At 35.8% G+C, this 23986-nt stretch overlaps 1 protein-coding gene across 1 annotated transcript in view; it reads right to left on the bottom strand.

Annotated features, from left to right (window-relative positions):
- The window catches only part of ADAM7 (ADAM metallopeptidase domain 7), a 94749-nt gene that overhangs the window by 19963 nt on the left and 50800 nt on the right, over positions 1-23986 (bottom strand). The window contains exons 8-15 of the mRNA XM_088021425.1: positions 22521-22592; positions 11233-11402; positions 7793-7877; positions 5934-6064; positions 4198-4372; positions 2015-2104; positions 812-1007; positions 300-402 (exon numbers count right to left, since the gene is read on the bottom strand). Coding sequence (XP_087877551.1) covers positions 300-402; positions 812-1007; positions 2015-2104; positions 4198-4372; positions 5934-6064; positions 7793-7877; positions 11233-11402; positions 22521-22592 — 1022 coding nt within the window. The remainder of the gene's footprint in view (positions 1-299; positions 403-811; positions 1008-2014; positions 2105-4197; positions 4373-5933; positions 6065-7792; positions 7878-11232; positions 11403-22520; positions 22593-23986) is intronic.

The raw sequence follows: 23986 nt of genomic DNA, 5'->3' as shown, positions 1-23986 counted from the left end.
ACTTTATTTTCCTCCTCCTGTTTGCTCTGTCCTATTTTTTTTGTAACTTCTCTTCCTCCCTTTCTTTCCTAAGAATTTTAACTCTTTCCCATCTTTCCTCCTTATATCCCATGACCTTCTACTCATAAATATAGTATGTAAATGCCAGTTACACAGTCAGGGATGTGTGCACGTTCCCTCACTCCCTCTCCTCCTAATCCCCTCAGTAAAAAGAGGTTAGCGGCTGTCAGAACAAGAGAAGTTCTGAATTTGCAAAAAAATTCTTAGAAGGCACTTGCTTTTCTTTACATGTTACTTACTTCTCTTCACAAGGAATTACTCTGTTTTCCTTGTTTTTGCAGTATCCAAATCTATTTCCTTTTTTATTCATTTCATAGCAGAGATCAGAACTGTCTTTCACCTCTAGGATTCAAAATGGAATGATTAGAGTAAAATAATAAAAACATGAACGTTATAAATCATAAAATATCTTATTTTTCTAATGTAATTGGAACTTCAGTATCATGTAGGGGTAAGGCAGAATGGGATAAATAAATCCCTTTAAAGCTCTCTTATTGCATCAGGAAGATATTTTATGGAGGAGTATGGATATAAAAAAATAACAAACATACCTTAACCTACATACTGAGCTAGTTAATTAATATTAGAGGTAATATCAACTAATATTAAGGTAATATCCAGAGAGATTCAAGGTAAGATCTGGGAAGAATGCCACAAATGGCATTATCTTCAATCTTGCCCCCAAATCTTTACAGGATAATAACATAATAGCTATTATGTTTATCAGCCATTCAGTGTAATTGTCTCTCACCATTATCAAAGAATTGAGAGCACTGATCATCCCGGGTGGGACAATTCCCCATGAAGCAGTAGCCTTTTGCATTCTTGCAAGGAAATCCATTTACTTGGAATTTGTCCTTAGGACATGCAGAAGAGTAGCCAGTACAAACCTCAGGAAAATCACATTCATCTTTTGCTGGTCTGCATATGGACCCTGATTTTTTCATCTGTTGAAGAAAAAAAGACTAATAAATCTTGGATACATTTAGGTAGGTTAAGTTTAAGTAGGAGGAAGGTTGACCCATTTAATTTATCTTAAAGAAAAAGATTTTAAGTTTGGATCATCACTTTCTTCTCCATTCCACTGAGAATTATTATCATTTGTAAATGTGTTGGCTTTTATGTAATTTCAGGAATGACACAATGGTGTTTTTGAAAATCTGTATTAGAACAGCATTGGGTAGAGTTGGAAAGGTCATAAAATGGAGAAATGAGCAAGAGTTCTGTTCATCTTGCTCCAGTACATACCATCTCCGGCACACACATACTACTGGGAATCCCTGCCTATCTATAATGAGGAATCTCCACTCCCAAGAAATCACATCACTCCAAATGAATTGGAAAAATGCCCTGACTCATTGCTGGAGGACAGTGCATGGAAATATTCGTTTATTCAGCCACCCAATATGCATTTAATTGTAATGAGTCCTAGAAAGATTTGAAAATGAATAAGACATGCTTCCTTTCCTTTGTGAGTTCACAATATAGTGTGTTGAAAGTAATGTCATTAAAACTTTGGACAGAAGTCATTTGGATTTCTGATTGCCTTTCCTAGGGATATATCTCCATGTACTAGTCACTCTCACTTTCCAATTCCAGTATAATCCTTTTCCCTTCTAGTTCACTGTTGGAATGCTACCCCTTCCACCACCACCACACACGAGCTGAGGTTAAATATGTTGGCAATGATTTACAAAGAAACAAGAATAATGTTTATCATATAACTCTACTCCTAAAAGACCAAGTGATACCTACTTCTCCACTCCCCAGGCCATAGCATTGCCCAGGGCTTAGAAGTCAGAACAACCCAGAAGAGGCTTTATTGGGGACAAGCAAGCCTAACCCTAATCTGGGATTAGTAGTGTAGGGTCATTCAGTGGACAGCCAATTCTGTCATCCTATGTATACTTAATAAACTGAAAACAGAGAACCTAGTTCTAGCACAGGTCCTTACCTGACAAGATTCACAGCATTCTCCTTCTGCACAAGTAAATCCTGGCCTCAAGACACATTTGTTTGCATCACAGCAAGGATTAGTGCACTCCTGGCAATAATAAAAAATTAAAAATCAGTAAGTGGTTTGTAGTTAAGGTCTTGTTTAATAAGTTATTCTGTGTAATTTATCAGTACTTGTCTTTCAGAGTTAAATCCAAATGCATGATCCTTGGCTATGACATATATATGAAGATGACTGCTTGTAACTGGTCTTTGGAAGTTTTACTTTTTTTTTTTTTAAGATTTATTTGAGAGAGAGAGAGAGAAAGCACTTGCGCATATGAACAGGGGGAGGGGCAGAGGGAGAGGGAGAGAATCTCAAGCACACTCCCTGCTCAGCACCAAGCCCAATGCGGGGCTAGATCCCAGGACCCTGAGTTCATGATCTGAGTCGAAATTAAGAGTTGGAGGCTTAACTGACTAAGCCACCCAGGTGCCCCTATTTTGTTTTCTTCCCAATTAGCTGTTCAGTACTCCACACTAATGAATTTTCATCAGCAGCTTACAAGGTCCAAAGTTTCTGACATTCCATTTTCCTGATGACTTCCATTCTTTGGAAGGGTCCTGCTACTTCTCTATACTAAAGGTTTAATATGAGATAATAGAACTTCTGAAGATCTAATTTTACATTTTCCTCAAGATGCTGAGTATTTCAAGCTGAACTTTGTTGTTGTTTTAATGAATCATTAAATAATAACAGCAGGATGGACACATAGGCCTTATCTGCTCGAACAAAATTAAAATTGCAAAAGAAATTGTCTGAAAAATGTAATGTAAGGTACTTCTTGTGTTAGAATGAAACCGTAGAACCATTCTAAAGAATGTGCCTAGGCAAAAGCCTCAATTTCCAAAGTTAAGAGCCTCTTTACAGGGTGCCTGGGTGGCTCAGTCATAAGTGTCTGCCTTTGGCTCAGGCCATCGGTCCTGGTATCGAGCCCCACATCGGGCTCCCTGCTCCACAGGAAGCCTGCTTCTCCCTCTCTCACTCCCCCTGCTTGTGTTCCCTCTCTTGCTGTCTCTCTCTCTCTGTCAAATAAATAAATAAAATCTTTAAAAAAAAAAATCCTCTTTACATTTAATCTGAGACATTTGAAAACTAGGTGTTGCAACCTCTTTACATATCACTGTCCCCACTCTGATCATGGAGTCTCTGATTCACTAACTATTAGATTTGTTTTGAATTTTGTAGTGTCTACAGTGTACATACTACATATGTGGTCTTCAGACCAGCAGTATCAACATAATCTTGCAGGTTGCTGGGAATAAGGATCTCAGCCTCACTTCAGGCCTACAGAATCAGAATCCACATTTTAACAACATCCCCAGGTGATGTATATACACACGATAATTTAAGAACTGATTGTCTAGGACTCATACCTATTTGATAAGCTCTTAACAGAAATAGCTTCTATGTTGGAGGAAAGCAGATTAAAATTTGTCTTAAAAGCATATTCTAAATGTTCCTGAGACCAAGGCTCCAATAAATACTTGGACGGGTAAAAGGGTTCTGCTCAATTAAGACAGAGTTTTCTAATAATATGAACTGTCCAGCTGGGATAGAGACCAGCCTCATAGGCCCTGAGTAAAGCTCAACTGACTAACTCTGAGGACAAATTCCTACTGTGCATGAGATCAGACTTAAAAGCACCTACCGGCCTTTCTTACAAGAAGAGCCAATTACTATACAAACCAGGCAAATGTGATACGGTGGGTCTCCAGCAAGATCATTATACATAATTCATGACTTGGTAAGATGCCTTGCAATGAGGCTACACCAATGACTTGTTTTGAAATGAGACAAAAAAAACCACATTATTTAAAACTTTATAAGGAATATCATGGTTGATTAATGGTTAACTCCCTGCCTAGGTTCTAGTAGAGTATAAACTTTGTAATTTATTTTTTTAATTTTTTTTAAAGATTTTATTTATTTATTTATTAGAGAGTGAGTGAGAGAGAGAAACAGCATGAGAGGGGAGAGGGTCAGAGGGAGAAGCAGGCTCTCTGCTGAGCTGGGAGCTCAATGCAGGACTCTATCCCAGGACTCCGGGATCATGACCTGAGCTGAAGGCAGTCGCTTAACCAACTGAACCACCCAGGTGCCCCTAAACTTTGTAATTTAAAGACATTATTTGCAAATACCTGAATGGGGCCACAATCACACTCTTCTCCTTCATCCAACTTCTTGTTTCCACAATATGGGTAATTACTTAATTTATCAGAAAATGGAATATTGAACATGCATGTTGGATTATAATCCTTCAGGTGTTGCAGATACTGAATTCTGTTGCATTTACTGAATTTTAGTGCAGGAATGCTAGAGTTCAAATGAGTTAAAAATAAAGATTAATTTTATCAATGCATAGTGGTAGAATAGCTATGAAACTTTAATGAAGGATTTAGAAAGAATAAATATAAATGATGAACTCCAGAAGTCCATTTACTTCTCCTACTTTACTGTTAATAGGAGAGTAGCAAGTGGGCTTTTATTATAGAAAATGTCTTATTGAAACAACCAACACATGATATTCTTGTGAACATACTCTGACTATGTATCATCCAGAAAGTCCTTCCTGAAGCCCACAGTTTAGACTGAACATGCTTGCTGCTCCTAGATCATTTTTTATTTGTTCCTCTTGACAATCTATATATTTGTTTATCATTTATGCAAGATTACAAGCTTCTCAATGCAGGGACTGTATTTTTTTTTAAATAAGTACTAATTAGTACAATGCCTGGCACAAAGTAGTTCTTTATAAACATTGTTGAAACAAATGATTTATTTAGTAATATCTTACACATCCTAGGTAGGCACTATCCTTCTGAAAAGTTCAAAGATTAAAAAGACCTCCTTCTGTCTTTATTTTGACTCCCTTGACATTATTGACACATGATGGAGATAGATAGACTTTTAGAGGCTTAAAAACATTACTTTGGAATGGTGGGGCCCTGAAAAATACTACTAATTGTGTAGATAATGATATAAAATTAGATATCAGTTACTTAGTTCTTACTCTATGCCAGTCACTGTACTTGGGTGCTTTCACTACTTTACTTCATTTAATCAATATATAGAAGCACTGATATCATTATAAACGCTTTCCTTATATGAAATGCACCATGTACTCTCTGTGAAGGAGTTCAAAAATGTGTAAAGTTTAGGAGCTGGCTGCAGGTGATTCACAGCATGGTGGGGGGATATAGGACATTTATTCATTCTGTAACTATTTATAGAGTACTTAGTATATAACGGACTTTTCTAGACAGTGTGATAAAACAGTGAAGAAAGCAGACAAAACCTTCTGACCTCATGAAGTTTATACTTTGTTGGAAGAATAAAATAATAAGCAAGCTTAAGTAGGTAATGCATAGACTATATTAGATAGTGATTAATACTAAGAATGGAAAAAAAAAACAAAGAAGAAAGGGATGGATAATGCCATAGTATGTATATGAGGAGAGAGGATTGAAAAATTAGATCAGGTGGCTGGGGAAAGCTTGGCTGAGAATGACATTTGAGTAAAGAGTTGAAGGAGGAAATTAGAGTTTATAGCGAAGATGATAAAACAAGGCACATAGAGTGTATTCCTCTCCTTGGCACCTTAGTATAATTTACTAATTAATCATTGTATATTTTTGCTATATGTTCAGATGGAGTTTTAGAATTTCTCTCACCATGTCACTAGGACAGACACTACCAACTGATGAGATTTAGCCCCAAAGGGCAACAGTCTATCATGGCTGGTTTCGTTATAGACCTTATGGAATATATTAGGAAAATGTTCACATAATAACAATATATCTTTACAATATGGAGTTCTAACCAAGAGCCACACCCAAAATATTTAAATGTCTTCTCTACATTGTTTGAATATTACCTTCCACCACGATCCATCACACATTTCTCAAAATTACAGCTACACGGGTAATCATCATGCTTCATTCCAAGGTTATGCCCCAGCTGATGTGCAATTCTGCTTGCAACTACATTTAGGTCAGGCAAAAGGTCCTGAGGCCAAGAAAAGATGTGCATTAGAAATTTCTATAAGATAATGCACTCTAAGACATAGTGTTTAGAACTATTGGTTGAGACCTGGTTTCTAGCTTCTGGTTAACTAGTACTTATTTGAGAGGCCATGAACTTTGTTACCTCCCTGTCCTGCCCTCAGTTCCTTTAATTCTGTAATGAGGTTAGACAAATGACCTTTTGAGTGTCTTAACTAACATTTTGAAATTCTTTTTTGTGGCACAGTAATAGTCATTGTTGGATTTCTATAAACTCATTCTTACAGATAGCTAAAAATTATAAACTAATGTCCTACACAATACAATAAACATTTTATATACGAGATATTCAAAGGTGGCAAAAATAAAAAATATGCGAGGTTCATCTTTTCAGAGAACAGTCTCACACTGCACAACAGTGGTATGTGATCATGAGGAGGAAATTTCTACTATGAAGAAAACCAGAAGTTCAGTGATTTGAAATCCAAGGCAGAGTTGATTGTTCCCTCTGGTGGTAGCTCTATTTCACATTTTAATCTCTATATTAAGTATAAAAAACTTAATTTCCAAAAAGGGGTGGGATATCAGGTTACTGTAAAGGTAAAAGTCGCCTAATTTGATTATTTCATCTTACTCATTTGAAGTTTAAAATGTGTTCTGGATGGACGGTAATGTCATAATTGGAGTGGTGACAGCCTATATTAGATTATATGGACTCTACTATGCAAAATTTGTGCTATTAAAATACCATAATCAAAGGCATAATCATAAAAAGAACCATGTAATAAATAGATCATGTACAAGTTTTTAATTTCAAGGCCTTTTTTTTAAGATTTTATTTATTTATTTGACAGAGAGAGAGAGAGCAAGAGAGGGAACACAAGCAGGGGAGTGGGAGAGGGAGAAGCTGGCTTCCTGCTGAGAAGGGAGAGGATGCAGAGCTCCATCCCAGGACCCTGGGATCATGACCTGAGCTGAAGGCAAATGCTCCAAGGTCTTAATAAGACTTAGATAAGACTACTTGGACAGCATCTACTAGAAGCTTAGTGACTTGGGAAAAATACCAGATAAAATAGATAAGTCAGCATTTTGAACATCTTACTTTTTCTGAAAATGAATTTCAAGGTATGATATGATATTTTAAATGGTTTATGCACTCTATTTTCAGCACAAGAACAATTATCTTCCCTTGCTAACTCAGCCATCAAGTTTTGTGTAATTTACCTGTCCTTATAAATAACTATATATAATATGCAAAAAAGCTTTTGTAATCTCTGTATGTTAATTTGTATATGATTTTTAAAGTTCTGAACAACACTGGTTTACCTTAATTGTTCATCTGTAGTTTTTATAAAACATTTATTTTCCTATATAATAAAGGAAACATACAGTTTAATCATGACATATCTTGGTGGGAATATATGACAGAATTCAATACATGGCCTCTTTCTCTTTCTTTCTTTCTTTCTTTCTTTCTTTCTTTCTTTCTTTCTTTCTTTCTTTCTTTGTTCTTTCTTTCTTTCTTTCTAGGCTCCACCCCCAGAGCAGAGCCCAACATGGGGCTTGAACTCATAACCCTGAGATCAAGACCTGAGCTGAGATCAAGAGTTGGATCCTGAACCAACTGAGCCACCCAGGTGCCCCTCGTTCCTTTCAATAGGACACAGAAAATTTATAAAAATTAAATTCAAACTTTGTGATTAAGTTATATAACAAATAAAACACAGCCTACCTTAACAACACTGGAGGAATAATAAGGCCGGCATATACCCTCTGAATAAGAAGTTCCTTGTGCATGTGTGTAGAGCCACTTCCCACTATAAACAAGATGCAAATACACTCTTCAGTCTGAGGCAGTGGTTTAATTAACACAAAGATTGAATTACAGTGAATCCTCACAATGCTAGTGCGTTTGCACATAAAAGTGCCTTTTTTGGTGGAGTTCTAGAATTGAGGATGATCTTAGTTTGTTATTAAGCTCATTTAAAATTTGTGGTATATTAGAGGTATTGAAAATATCAGTAAGATCTAAAGTTGAAATCCTAAAAAAAGTACTTTCAAAAAAATAATAAGGTGAGAGTCTAATTTTACATGGCTTACTCTACACTCAGCTTTGGATAAAACCACTTAAAAGACCAAAAACTTAAGTTAAAAAGTGTTTGGAGGGAGAAATACAACATAAGTAAATAGACTCAATATCATGATTAATTTATTAGCTATGGTGAAAATTTTTAGAAAATTTTAATCAACCATAGAAACTCATAGAGGATTAGATAACTATAATCAAACATGTAAAAGAGTTGTCGTGTGAACTATTCCTGGATTACCTAAAAAGACAGATGTAGATGTGTATATGAAGGAAATCCAGACGTGACATGTTTTCAAGAACATTTAAGAGTTGGACCACTTTAAAGAGTGATCATGAGCTTGATGGGGTCTTGGGATATAGATGAGTTTCAATGTGGTGGAGTCCAGAGCCAAGGATTAAGAAAGAATTCTTGAGATGTCTTTGGTGCAAAATGGTGGTTTATTAAAGCACAGGGACAGGACCCGTGGGCAGAAAGTTCTGCTGCCCCGGGGTTGTGAGCGGTGACTGATTATATACTATGGGGCTGGGGGAGGTAAGGAAAAAAGGAGGTTTCCGAAAGAACTTTCATATGCTAAATCAGACTCACAAGATACTGGCGGTCTTGCCATTGTCAAGTTAAGGTTGTTTACCCCTCTAATAAGGCATTAACATTAAGATAGTTGGGAACTTCCTGGAGGAACATTACACTCTGGCTGCTTCAATTATCTGTCAATGGGCTGCAGGTTATAAGGGCATTTAATTGTATCTACATTTCCTTCTGGAAGTTAAGTTATTGATGGATAGGAATGCTTTGTTCTTGTAGATTGCTAAGACATTTGTAAACTGAGGGAGACTCCTGTCTTCTAAGATTGTGATCTCTATAAGTTAACTATTTGTTTTCCCTTTAGGGCAGCCAGGAGTGCCTGAGGAATGTCACATATATCCCATGGGGAGGTTGTGGGGTGTCAGCTTCTGCTTTGTCCTCAGTTTCCCTTCTTTCTGTTCCCTCATCCAGCTGGAAGACCACATTTGCAATATATTAAGAAGATTCAAATATGAGAAACGCGGTCAGGTTACATGACCCCTTTCAGTCTTCAACTTTTTTAATCAAGAAGATATGCTCTTCCCAATGTGAACTGTGCAAGACTGTCGAATCACAGACCTGTACCTCTGAAACAAATATTACATTATATGTTAAAAAAAAAAAGAAGAAGAAAAAGATAGCAGGAGGGGAAGAATGAAGAAGGGGAAATCGGAGGGGAGGGAAGATGAACCATGAGAGACAATGAACTTTGAAAAACAAACTGAAGGTTCTAGAGGGGAGAAGGGTGGGAGGATGGGTTAGCCTGGTGATGGGTATTAAGGAGGGCACGTTCTGCATGGAGCACTGGGTGTTACACACAAACAATGAATCATGGAACACTACATCAAAAACTAATGATGTAATGTATGGTGATTAACATAACATAATAATAAAAAAAAGAAAAAAAGGAAGATATGCTCTACTTCTTTCTTTACTATTGAAATGTCCTACATTTTTGTCTCAGTGTTTGGCTATGTATCTTGGAGGAATTTAGAATTTTGGTCTTCCTAGACTCTGGAGCTCTTGGAAGAATACCACTTATGGGGATGAAACATCAGAGCAAGCACAATCTGGATTCTGAATTTGCTCATGGTTACTTAAAAACAAAAATCACAACATGAAAATGCCATATATATTATCTTACCACTTCTAGTGCTATCTGAATATAGATGAGAAGACATACAAGAAAGTCAACACATAAGAAGTCCCAAATATGATGTCCAATTGATATTTAGGAGCACTTTTCTCATTTCCTTATTTGCAGACATACTATTGTTGTGAGAAGCTACTGCTCAGAATAAAAGACATTCATGAAAGTAAAAAGTTTTTTGCTTATAGCCATGTAATATTTCTAGACTAATTTATTGAGTATTTTAAAAAATGTCCAAGAAATAGGCAAAGAGGCTAATCTTATGCACAATGAAGGTTATGGTGATATTTTACTTTAACCTCTATAATTTTGGTGCCTACTAGTGCATGAATATCTGAGTCCAAGTCAGGTACAACAATCCCCTGGAGATAATTGTGGGCCATCCCAGTTATGAAAATCAGAAATGATATTACTTTAGAGATGTGGTTCACTCTCATCAATCTGCCAAAGAGCTGGACCGGATCTCCAACTATAGGCTTTGGAAGGTTCACAGTTCCAAGTTCAAATTGAAAGAACATTTAGATAATGTTAGGAAGTACATTTGTAGGATGTGTTTGCAGACCTTAGGAGAAACACTGCTATTATAGGAAGGTGAAGTAGGTAAAGTGGGTACCATTGTTATACAGTAGCCTTAAGGGCACCAGAAAACCTGCTAAAAGACTCCATTGCTCCAAAGTTGTGCTTTCATACTTTAATTAGGATAACAGGACTATGGTTAACACAAGGTTAAAGTCAGTTCAGCTCCACAATTATTTATCATTTCCTAATAGGCTGAGTTGTGTGGTAGTTATTTTGAATCACAAAAATGATAAAAAATGGCCCCGCTTTCTTAGGAATGACCTAATATTGTAGATAAATCCAAAACTTCATTTACTTAGGAATATTAAAGCTGCAGCAGAATAGTTATCCACCATTATGAATAGTAGAGGAGATGCTCTTGAAGCGCTATTCATTGGCTAGAGATACTTTGTTGAGGGAAAATTTCCAGAGAATGAGGTGTTTTCCCAGAAAGGTGGGTTTTGGGGGAGTTTTGGAATGGCATAGCATGTAAGAATTAAGGGAGTTACGGCTGGATGCTGATAAGTAAATTGATTCTAAAAGTACATTACTTATCTGATGACATTTTCAACCCTGACCAGAAATGTAAATATATCATATGTTTGCTTTCTAGTATTAATCAATATTAGAAAGAAAGATTATTAAAAATTTCATTTGGAAATTTTATGTATAGCTAGACATAACATTTTGTCACTGTGTACTATGCAAAAGTCAACTGTTTTAAAAAGTATTTTGTTGCTGTTCATTTGTTTTGTTTTCTTTTCTTTTTTATAATCCACCTAAAATATGCAGGAAAATAGAGCACTTACATACCTGAGTAATAGAACATGATCAAAATTATTCCTTTTTTTCAGGATTATTTCTTGCCAAGTTGAAAAATGCAATAAGGTATTTTCTATATTTGAATCTATGTCTATTTTATCTCCATTTGTCCACATTTCAAGGCCAACCAATGTCACATGAATGTCCAAGGTTTTATAAATCTGTCAAAGGAGAAATAAATTTTCATAGAGTCAAGTTACAGAAGGATTCTTCATCATTACTATATTCCTCTACAATAAAATAAAGTAATTTTAACATGTGAGGTACATAAACAAAAAGTGTAGGCCTTATTTTACAAATGGTTATATTGAAACAGAATGTAGTATAAATTGCCCAGAATACTGGGTGAATTGCCATGACCAACCACAAACTTAACAAAAAAAAAAAAAAAAAGACCTGATTACCTTTGAATATGATAAACCTTACAGACACTGGACTCAAGATGTGTCTAGCATAAATAATTTAGTAAAGCTCTGAGATTATAACTGACCTGAAGATGTGAATTTACTAATAGTGGCACACAGAGGGATGACTGTTCTTTATTTATTTCTCTATTTAAGTCATTAGTTGGTTCTATGCCAGAATAGAATGTTGATAATGGTTTTCAAAAACCAAAAACCAGCTTAGCTGCCATATTTTGTTTGATTTTTTGGAACTACTTTGTTGTCTGAGAAATCTTTTTGGAGATAGTTCAAAACAGGCACCAACAGCTATAGCTCATAAGCCTTTTTACCTCATTCCCATTTGCTTTTGTAAACACTAACTTGGTAGATACTTTGATGCCAGCACAAAAGAAGACAGAGTTGAAGCAAATATTATACGAGGATTTTTGAGACATAAGCCTGAGAACTAGGCTTCCTTTAAACAATCATGAAGTTAGACTTTTAGTCAAATCATGATCTCAAATCCATACTGGAGCCTGTAATGTCCATTCCTTTTGACCCTGACCTTATTGTGGAATAAACCTTATGAGTCAGGTCCCACAGAACAAGAATTTTTTTTTTAACCTGGTCTCATTGGAGGCTCTATAATTCATGGGTAGGCTTTAGGTTCATAAAACTGGAGAAAGTACAAATGGAAACAATAGTTATCATTTGTCATCTTATGAAGGCATTCTCTTCTAGTGAGAACATAGCCTATAAAATAAAACCATGCTGCATCTATAGAATGCTTGGATGGGTTTGGATATACCTATTTGGGAGATTGTGAAGAGTTGATTCACTCTTTATAGTAGAGAAAAAAACTGTGAAATTTCTGAGATAAAGGGGTTAAAGGCATTATGAAAATAAATGAGAGAGGATGAAGTAAAATAATGAGTATGGGCACTGTGGAGGATAAAGGATCAGTATGACTTCCCAATCTAAACTGAAAATCTTTAGTAAAAGTTCAGTAATATGCACCAGTTTTGTATTTATGTTTACTTTGGTGATGGGAACCCAGAGAAAGACTGAGTCTTATATTTGTATCAGTGTTAGGGTAGTGATAAAGACAATTGCGAAATATAAGAAACAGGACAAGAGGAGCTTGAGCTGAGAGGCAGAGGAGCAAAGCAGATCACCCTCAGAGCAAAGCCAGTACCAGGCATGAGCCCTTCCATGCTACACACAGGCAGGGGGATTAATTCCACACAAAGCCAAGAGTAGCTCCTGGCCCTTTCTGATTGAAGACTGGGAAATTGAGAGTAGCCCAGGCAAGAGAACTGAGACACAGCCCCACCCACTATGGGGAGAGTCTTCTGGTTCCATCTGACCAGAAGAGCTAGTGACATTCCTGAAAGCTGTGTGAACCAATGATGGCTTGAGCCAAGAGATGGGTGGATAGAGCTGACTACTCTCAGAAAAAAGCCAATTGATTTTTGAGTTTATGTTATGCTATTTTACTTTCACAAAAGACCTACATTAAAATCTGTTTTCACTGAACAAAAGAAATCTGAAGGGGATTTTTACTTTTATGAGAAAGGGCAAAAAGCAAAACTAATGCTCAAAGTTTGTTTTGTGGTGAGCCATTGTAGAGGCAGCACACACCTCAGGTAGGTGGCACTGCTGAGCTCTTTCTCCAGGGACCACACTCAGAATCTCAGCATCAAGCCACCATAGCTTTGAAATATGTCTGTGAGCATCAGTGCTTTATCTCAATTTATTTTGTGCATTGATTAGCAAGATGTGTCCTAAGGTACCAGAAAAGCCTAAGAGAAGTTGTTTTTTAGCTCAAAAACATTCCCATATAAATTAATAGTAATTGCTTCTTAGCTTTATGCTATTTTGGCCTATGAAACATTTAACAGGAATAATCTACTCTCAGATAGTGGGAGAAACCAATACCAGGTGTAAAGACTTCCTGAGCTACACACAGGCAGGAGGATTAATTTTTAGCCAAGGCTGAGGGTAGCTTCTGGCACCTTCTAACTGGAGAGCTTTTTTAGGAAATTGAGAGTTGCCTGGAGTAGCCACCCAGGCAAGGGAGATGAGACATACCCCACCCCCTGTGAAGAGTGCCTTTTTGTCCCATCTGACTGAAGGTTGGTAAGACACCTGAAAACTGTGCAGCCCAGAAAACTCAAGAAAGGCACAAGAGAAAAGCAGACATAGCCCACAGTCTGCAGAGCAAAGCCAGTGGTGTTGCTTGGCTGGGGACCTTGCGGGGCAGTTCAGCTTAAGTCAAGACAACAAAGATATATTCCAGTTTTAGAGCTGCTTCTCCCACTGCATGAGGGCAGGGAATCTAATTCATAATCCTGCTCATCACTGAATATAGTCTTCAGTCTGCCTAACCAGGCAGCCTAACCAGAGCACATGGGAAGCTGTGGAGCCCATTCAACAGCGTTATATACAAATGACGCTTGGACAGAGAGCACAGCCCTTGAATTCCTCTGTAGAACAAAACCGGTGCCCTTGTCTGATCAGGGAACTCCATGCATATTATGGCCTGCCTTGGGCCCCCCAACAATGAGCTGTATAGTCACATGGCTTTGTCCAGGGAAGCTAATTTATAGTCCCATCTATTATTGAATATAATACCCAGTCCCAACCATCTAGTAAGCCTGACCAAAAAATTCAGGCAACTGAGGAGTCCATCCTGCATCCTCACTTAGCAGGGGAACCAAGCCTGCAGGGCTGTACAACTGTTCTTAACCTGCATCTCCATCCTCAGAGCTTAAACAGTTGTCTCATCCAAAAATAGACCATAGTAGCAAGCCCAATCTTCCCAAAGACATTATCTGCAAACACACACAGAAAGCCAAACTGAGCTGACTGATAAAGAACTGTCTCTGCCAAAGAAAATCTATACATCTGGAAGAGGCTCCCTGTTACCTGAATGTGCAGATACCAATGTAAGGAATCAAAGATCATGAAAAATTGGGTAAATCTGACTCCACCAAAAGAAACTGATAAAGCTCCAATGACTGACCATAAAGAAACAGAGATCTATAAACTGTCAGGGACACAATGTTTAGTGGACTACAAGAAGACACACACAGACAACTAAATCAAATTAGGAAAATAATGCATGAACAAAATGAGAAGTTTGACTATGTGGAAGAAAGAATTAGACAGTAGACATTACCCAGTGAAAGGTGCAAAATGAAAAAAAGAATGAAAAAGAGTGAAGAAAATCTACTGGAATTATGAGACACAATATAGAGATTCCATGAGAATTCTAGAAGGAGAAGAGAAAAAGAAAGGGATAGAAAGTATATTTAAAACAATAATGGCTGAAAACTTCCTGAACCTGGGGAGAGAAATAGACATCTAGATCCATGAAGCCTGAAAGACAAATAGATTAAACCAAATAGAGCTACATTAAGATACATTATAATTAAATCATCAAAAGTCAAAGATGAAAGAATTTTAAGAGCAGCAGAAAAAAGAGAGGTATTACATATAAGGGAGCTCCCATATGACTATGGACAGATTTCTCAACAGAAAATTTTAAGGCAAGGAGATAATGTAGTATCAAAGAAACTGTCAACCAAGAATACAATGGCTGGTAAAGGTGTCCTTCAGAAATGAAGGAGAGATAAAGACTCTTGAACAACCAAAAGTTGAGGAAGGGAGTTCATTACCACCAGACCTGTCTTAGAAGAAATGTTAAAGGGAGTTCTTTGAGTAGACGTAAAAAATGCTTGTTAATATCATAAAAAACACAAAATGATAACATAAATCTCACTGTTATGAGATGAATTCAGTAAATGGTAAATATATAGTCATCATTAGATTCTGCAATTTGGTAATGATGGTGTATAACTCACAACTCTAATTTAAAAGTCAAAAAAATGAACATAGCAAAAAAACCCATAAATACAATAGGTACAATGTTATTAGTTACAAAATATTAAAAAATGTAAATTGTAACAGCAATAATGTAAAAGGTAAGGAGGATAAAAAGAAGTGTAAAGTATATGAATTTTATTAAAGTTAAATTGTTATCAGTTTAAATTAGGATCTGATAAGTTTGATATTTTATGTAAACCTCATGATAACCTCAAGGGAAAATTTTCTGGTAATTAGATGAAAGAATACAATAAAGAAGCCAAAGCATACCAATACCAAAGACACCAAAATACAAAAACGAACAGTAGGATAAGAAATAGGGAACAATGGATCTGCAAAGTAACCAGAAAACAATTCACAAAATGGCAAGAGTAAGTCTTTACTTATCAATAATTACTTTAAATATGGACAAATTAAATTCTCCAATCAAAAGACATAGGGTGGCTGAAGGGATTAAAAAAGCAAAATCCAACAATATACAACATACAAAAGACACGTTAGCCCTAACGACACACATAGACTGAAAATGAAGGGATGGAAAAAGACATTTCAAGCAAATGATAGCCTCCCCCAAAAGCAAAGGTAATTATACATATATCAAAGTAGATTTTAAACTAAAAATGGTAAAAAGAGACAAAGGCCATTACATAATGATAAAAGAGTCAACACATCAAGAAGACATAGCTGTAAATATTTATGTGCCCAATATTGGAAAACCTAAATATACAAAGCAAAAACTAAGAGAATCGAAAGGAAAAATTAAAAAAAAAAAAACTTAATACTCTACACTGGACAATGGATAGATCATCCAGACAGAGAATCAATAAGTAAACAGTGCATCTGAACAATACCCTAGTCCTAAAGGACCTAACAGATGTATACAGAACATTGTATCCAATAATAGCAGAATACATATTCTTATATGTACATAGAATATTTTTTTAGAGTAGGCCATATATTAGCTTTTAAAACAAGTGTAAGCAAATTCAAAAATCATGAAAAATCATACCAAGTATCTTTTCTGAAAATAATGGCATGGAACTAGAAACCAATAACAAGAGGAAAACTGGAAAATTCATGAACACATGGAAACTAAACAACACTCTCTTGAACAATCAATGGATCAAAGAAGAAATTAAAGGGGAAATAAAAGACCTTAAGACAAATGAAAATGAAAACATTTTGGGATGAAGAACTTATGGGATGCAGGAAAACTGTTCTAAGAGAAAAGAAAGTTCGTTATCATAATTGCCTACATTAAGAAGTAAGAAAGATCCTAGATGAACAACCTAACTCTATACCTTCAGGAACTATATCTACAACAACAACAACAGAGCCCAAACTTAGCCAAAGAAAGGAAATAATAAAAATTATAGGAGAAATACATGAAGTAGAGAACAGAAAAACATTGGAAAAGATTAACCAAACTAAGAGTTGGTTCTTTAAAAAGATGAAGAAAATGGACACACCCTAGCTAAGACTAAGAAAAAAGATCAAGGACTAAAATCAACAAAATTATAAATGAAAAAAGAGGCATTACAATGGACACCACAGAAATTCAAAGGATAAGAGGCTGCTACGAACACCTATATGACAAAACCTGGATGCCTAGAAGAAATGCAAAAATTCTTGGAATTAAACTACTTACCAAGATCAAATCAAGTAGTAACTCTGAATAAACCAATTACTAGTAAGGAGATTGAATCAGTGATCAACAATATCCTCAATATCCTAATGAAGAAAAGTCCAGGACCAGATAGCTTTACTGGTGAATTATACCAAACATTTAAATAATTAATGTCAATCATTCTCAAACTTTTCCAAAAAACTCAAAGAGGAGGAAACACTCCCAATCTCATTTTACAAGGCCAGCATTACCCTGACACCAAAGCCAGAAAATGATATTAGTAGAAAAGAATACTGCAGGCTAATACCCTTGATGAGTATAAATGAAAAATTCTCCATAAAATACTACCAAACTGATTTCAGCAGCAGGTTAAAAGAATCATTCACATGATCTAGTGGAATTTATCCCTGGGATGTGAGGCTCATTCAGCATAAGCAAACCAATGAATGTGACATATTACATTAATAGAATGAAAGCAATGAATCATAAGAATCATATCTCAAATTGACAAAATTCATTTCATTTGTTATGAAAAAAACTCTTAACAAATTAGGCATAGAAAGAACATATCTCAACATAATTAAGGCCAGTTACGACAAATCCACAGCTAACATCATGGTGAAAGGTTGAAAACTTTTCCTCTAAGATTAAGAACAGGGGCATCCAACTCTTGATTTTGGCTCAGGTCATGATCTCAGGGTTGATATCAAGCCCTGTGTTGGGCTCTGTACTGGGCATCGAGCCTGCTTAAGATTCTCTTCCTCTCTCTCTCTGCCCACTTCCCAGCTTGCATGTATTCAATCTCTCTCTCTCTAAAAAAAAAAAAAAAGAAAAAGAAAAAAAAGAACACAAGTGTCCACTGTTACCACCCCTCCCTATTCCACATAGTACTGGAACTCCTAGCTAGAACAATCAGACAAGAAAAAGAAATTAAAGGTATCAGAATTGGTAAGGAACCAGTAAAATTGCCTCTATTTGCAGCCATGATTTTAAATATAGAAAATCCTAAAGACAACCAACAATTGTTAGATCTAATCAATGAATTCAGTAAAGTCACAGGATGTAAAATTAACATGCAAACATGCATTTCTATACAATAACAAAGAAAATTTTGAAAAAGAAATAAAGAGATTGATCCCATATACATGAACATCAAAAACAATAAAATATTAAGGAATAAATTTAACTAAGGAGGTGAAAGATATCTATGCTAAAAATGATAAGTTGATAAGAGAAATCAAAGAAGACATAAATAAATGCAAAGCTGTCCTGTGTTCATAGATTGGAAGAATTAATATTGTTAAAATATCAATACTACTGAAAGCCATTTATTTTATTTTTTGAAAGCCATTTATATATTCAATGCAATCCTTATCAAGATTCTAATGACATTTTTTACAGAAGTAGAAAAAGCACTCCTAAAGCTTATATGGAACCACAAAACACCTCAAATAGTCAAAGAAATCCTGATAAAGACAAAGAAAGCAGGAGCATCACACTTCCTGATCTTAAGTTATACTTATATAAATCTAAAGTCATCAAAAGAGTATGGTACTGGCATATAAAGAGACAAATAGTTCAATGGAACAGAATCCAGAGCCCAGAAATAAACTCAAGCATATACAGTCAACTAATATTTTTTAAAAATTCATTTATTTATTTTAGAGAGAGAGAGAGAGTGTGTGAGTGGGGGGAGGGGAGAAGGAGAGGGGAAGTAGACTCCCCGCTGAGTGTGGAGCCCCATGTGGGGCTCAATCCCATGACCCTGAAATCATGACCTGAGCTGAAGCCAAGAGTCAGAAGCTCAACTGATTGAGCCACCCAGGTGCCCCTTACAGTCAACTAATATTTGACTAGGAACTCAAGAATACTCAATAGAAAGCATAGTCTCTTCAATAAATGGCATTGTGTCAATTGTGTATTCACAATGAATGAAACTGGACCCCTAACTTATACGACTCACAAAAATTAACTCAAAATGGATTAAAGACTTAAATTGAGTTTTACCATGAAAATCCTAGAAGAAAATATAGCAGTAAAGCTCCTTGACATGGGCCTTGGTAATGATTGTTTGGATATGATGCCTAAAGCACAAGCAATAAAATAAGAAGCAGTCCAGTGGGACTGCATCAAACTAAAATGCTTCTGCACAGCAAAAGAAACCAGTAAAAAAGTGAAAAGACAACTTATGGAATGGGAAAATATATTTACAAGCCATATATCTGATAAGGGGTTGCTATCTGGCACACATAAACAACTCTTTAATTCAAAAAAACAAATATCTAATTCAAAAATGGGCAAAGTAACTGAATAGACATTTCTTCAAAAAAGATACATGAAAGGCCAACAAGTGCATGAAAAGATTTTCAACATCACTAGTCATTAGGATAATGTGAATTAAAATCACAATGAGATATCATCTCATGCTTGTTAGAATGGCCATCATCAAAAAGACAAGAGACAACAAACGCTGCTATGGATGTAGAGAAAAGTGAACGTTTGTGCACTGTTGGTGGGATTGTAAACTGGTATAGCCACTATGTGGAAAACAGTATGGAAGATCCTCAAAAATTTAAAAAATAACTATTATATGATCCAGCAATTCCACTTCTGGGAACATATCAAAGGAAACAAAAAGCACTAATTCAAAAAGATATCTGCACTCCTATGTTTATATAAGCATTATTACATACTAAAAACATGAAAACAGTCTAGGTGTCCATTAATGGATGAATGGAAGAAGTTATAGTAGATACATACAGTGGAATATTTTTCGGCCATAAAAAATCAAGGCTATCCTACCATTTTTGATAATATAGATTACCCTAGAGGGTATTACCCTAAGTGAAATAAGGCAGACAGAGAAAGACAAGCACTATATGATCTCACTTACATATGGAATTTTTAAAAAACAAAAAAAAAATTCATAGGAAAAGTTATTAGACTTGTGGTTACCACAGGTGGGGTGTAGAGAGAGGGGAAATTGGAGGAAGGGGGTGAAAAGGTACAAACTTCCAGTGATAAGATAAATAAGTACTAGAGACGTATGACTGCCGCTAACACTGCCGCATGGATAGGAAAGTTTTTAAAAGAGTAGACACAGCGTTCTCAACGCAAGAAGTTTTTTTTCCTTTATTCTTTCTGGTTTTTCTTTTCGTTGTATCTATTTGAGAAGATAGATGTTAGCTGAACCTACTGTGGTAATCATTTCACAATTTATGTAAATCAAACCATTATGCTGTATGTCATCTACTATACAGCAGTGTATGTCCATTATTTCTCAATAAAACTGGAAAAAATGCCTAAAAACCTTGATAGGAGAAAAGATGGTTACAAAACCTGAAAGAATTATTGGAAAAATAGGATTAGACCCAAGTCATGAATAAACTTACAAAAACCCTTATCAACCAATCAGTCAATAAAAAGAAACAGGAGAAAACGGAGATGACTATGAGATATAACCATTCCATTCCACATTGTTCCTACCCTTTAGAATAATATGGGGAGGATTTTTAATTTCCATAGACATAGATTTAAAATTCGGAGAAATTTTATTTCTGGCTAAGATGTATAAAGTTGGAAAGAATGTCACTTCTACCCTGACAAAAAGAAAAAGCCAGAGAATTTAAAGTCATATATCAGACCATTAGTTAGTTGAGGTAACAAGGCAAATAGTAGCTTGAAATCTAAGGAAAGAGTTCCTCCTGTGGGGAGAGATGGTACTAGAGCATCTCCCAGTGGCGGAGCATGATAAAAAGAGATGCTGAGCACCATATAAGACATAAGAATTCACAAGACATTTGTAAGGAATTGCTAAAGGGTAAGTGTGGGATAAAATGAGCGTATAGGACCTTCTGAAAGACACAGACATAAGGAATTTCACACCTACTCTCAGAATCTTCTCCATGAGTCTCCTCTAGATGTGCATTAAACAATGCAGGACAGAGTGGGAGACTAGAGAGACACTCCCTTTGTGGTATAGGCCTGAAGGACAGGAAAAACTGTTGCTTTGGGAACATCTTTAAACCTACCAGACTCTTGTTCTCCAGAGACACAAAAGCACTAAGCTTCTGCCAATATTTTTTTTCTGTTCTAATCTTATTATTACTTCTTCCCTTGTGCTAACTATGGGCTTAGTTTGTTCTTCTTTTTGTAGTTCCTTAAGGTATAACGTTAGTTGTTTATTTGCTATTTTCTTTTTAATTGATGTATGTATGCATTTACAACTATAAACTCTCCTCCTGGAACTGCTTTTGCTGCATCTCATAAGTTTTGATATGTTTTGTTTCCATTTTTGTTAGTATCAAGATATTTTTTTGATTTTACCTTTCATTTATTCTTTGATCCATTTGTTGTTCAGGAATGTGTTCTTTAATTTCCACATATTTATAAATTTTCCAGTAATCTTGCTGTCATTGTACTTGATATCATTTCCATCTTTCTGAATTTGTTGAGGTTTGCTTTGTGGCCTGCTATATAATATACTATGAAATATTCCATCTGCTCTTGAGAAGAAATGGTGTATTCTGTTGCTCTTGAATGTAATATTCTGTATATACCTGTTGGCTTCATTTGGTCTATACTGTTGTTCAAAACCACTGTTTATTGGTTATCTGTCTGGGTGACATATCAATTGTTGACTGGGGCATTTTTTTTATGCTCCCAGAACTCAAGTGAAAACTGATTGTTGCTGAAAGAAAGGGAAAAAACAAAAAAACAAAAAAACTTCTGCCCCTGGAGGAGAGGCAGGAAGCTGTCCTAAGGCCAGAGCATTCAATGTCTCCTACCAATGAAGGAAGAACACAGTGAGAATAATCTACCCAAAGACCCATGGATGTCAGAGCTTTCCTAAGACAGGATAGATCAGGGCAACAAAACACTCTGGGTCCCATAACTAGGCTAGCAATCACAGAGTAACAAACAAGAACAGATTACTACGGAAGAAGAGGTAAGAATGTGAGTGGAGACCATTGATCATTGGCTTTGATAAAGGCCTGAGGTTGAGGGCGAAGCAGAAATAAGCTCTCCAACAATGCTAAATTATGGAACAGTGATTTTAAATGTACTAGTGGATTTGATTTATGCACAGTGCATATTCAAGTCTTTATACAGTGCTTTATAAATTTTGTGATTAGCAACCAATCTTTGAAATCTCCTGAAATATTAAATGTCATTTATTTAGAAAACCAAAGCCTCAGTGCTGTGGTTCATTTATTGGTGTGAATTTTTCATTGGATTTTGGCTAAATAATACACATGGTGAATTTTTGTATTTTGGGCTATCTCAATATTGAGATTACCACAAAATCCAACACCTATCTATCTTAAAAGGTTTCTTCTATTTTGCACTTTTAGCTTGATTTAAACTGTATTAGATCTTACCATGTTGACAAAATTGACCATTCCCCAAATTCTGTTCCTCAGTTTAGTGTGAGGATGATTATTCCTTTGATACTGGAAATAAAACATCAGATCACATTCATTAATAATAGGAGATGAATAAAAACTCAACAAAATACTTCACTCACTATGAGATATTTCAAGGGGGGGAGGAACTTATTGGCATTCTTTCTGGTCAGCTAAAAATCTGGGCAAATTATACAGAATTATATTTTTGATATCAAATAACTAGATATAGCAGTTTCTAAGGACATGCTTCAGCTTAGCACTACTTTAAGGTTTTCTTCATAACCTTATCCCCTTTTCACATTACAATATATTACAGTACATTGATTTAGTAAATGAACTAAAAAGTGTTCTTTAGAGTCCATATTTATCATGCTGATGAAACAAAACTTATTAAAGCTCCACAGAAACCATTATATTGCAAAAAAAGCAGACACTTTGTCAGCCCTTCTATGTTCATGGTTGTCACAAACTAAGGAATGTAATCAAGGACCACCCTAAAGCCAGAGATGTGATGGAGAAGGACAGGAAATTGTAGCTCCCCCTTCTCTCCAGAGAAAGGCTGAGAAGACAAAGTGGACTTTCCTGCTCCAGCCTATTCTGTCTTTTTTCCCCTTCTAACAAATGGATTTTCCATTTGTGCCATCAGGACCTTGGTTCTTAGCATGATCAATTTAGACCTGATAAAATATACCTTATAAAAATAACAGAAGTATCCTGTAGGGATAAATGCCAAATGATCAAGCTTGTTTCATAATAAAAAGTAAAAGAAACATGGCTTTTCTGAATCCTGCAAGTATCCTCCAGTTACTTGCTCCATTGCTCTCATGTTATCTCATATATCTAAATACCTCAAAGATAACAACATTAGACTCTCTTCACTTCTCATTTCCCATTCATTCCTCAATCTACTAATCATGGTTTAACCACCTCTATTTCATTAAAACTCTTCTTGACAGGAACATAAATGTCCTCCTAGTTATCCAATCTGCTGAACACTTTTTCCTCATCTTCCTGGTCACCTTTAATATTGAACATTTTGTCTTTTAAGAAATTTCTTATCACTTTGGTTGCTAATACCCTATCACTCCTAGTGTTTTATTGTACAGAGGTTTCTTTTTTTCCACTATCCCCCTAAATTCTGGATGGCAAATATAGTTTCACACCAGGATTCTTGGTGACCAATTGGTAGTGCTTGCCTAAAATACACAGTTGAGAAAGATCCTGAGCCTATCTTAGAGATCACAGGGATAGGGTACTTTAACAATCAGTGATATCCACCCATGGGGGTATGGGAAAGAAAGGGGTATGTGGTCTTTGCATTCCATTGACAAGTCTTTATTATATGGCTAGTCTTTCCCAGTATATAGACAATTGTGTTCTGCTTATTCTTTCAACTTGTTATGTCTGGGTGTATACATCCATATCCTTACTCTACTTAG

The sequence above is a fragment of the Eumetopias jubatus genome, unplaced genomic scaffold (assembly GCF_037043125.1).
Source record: "Eumetopias jubatus isolate StellerSeaLion01/CBP00866 unplaced genomic scaffold, mEumJub1_p1.0 scaffold_2, whole genome shotgun sequence".
Lineage (NCBI taxonomy): Eukaryota > Metazoa > Chordata > Mammalia > Carnivora > Otariidae > Eumetopias > Eumetopias jubatus.
This window is presented reverse-complemented; position numbering and strand designations above follow the sequence as displayed.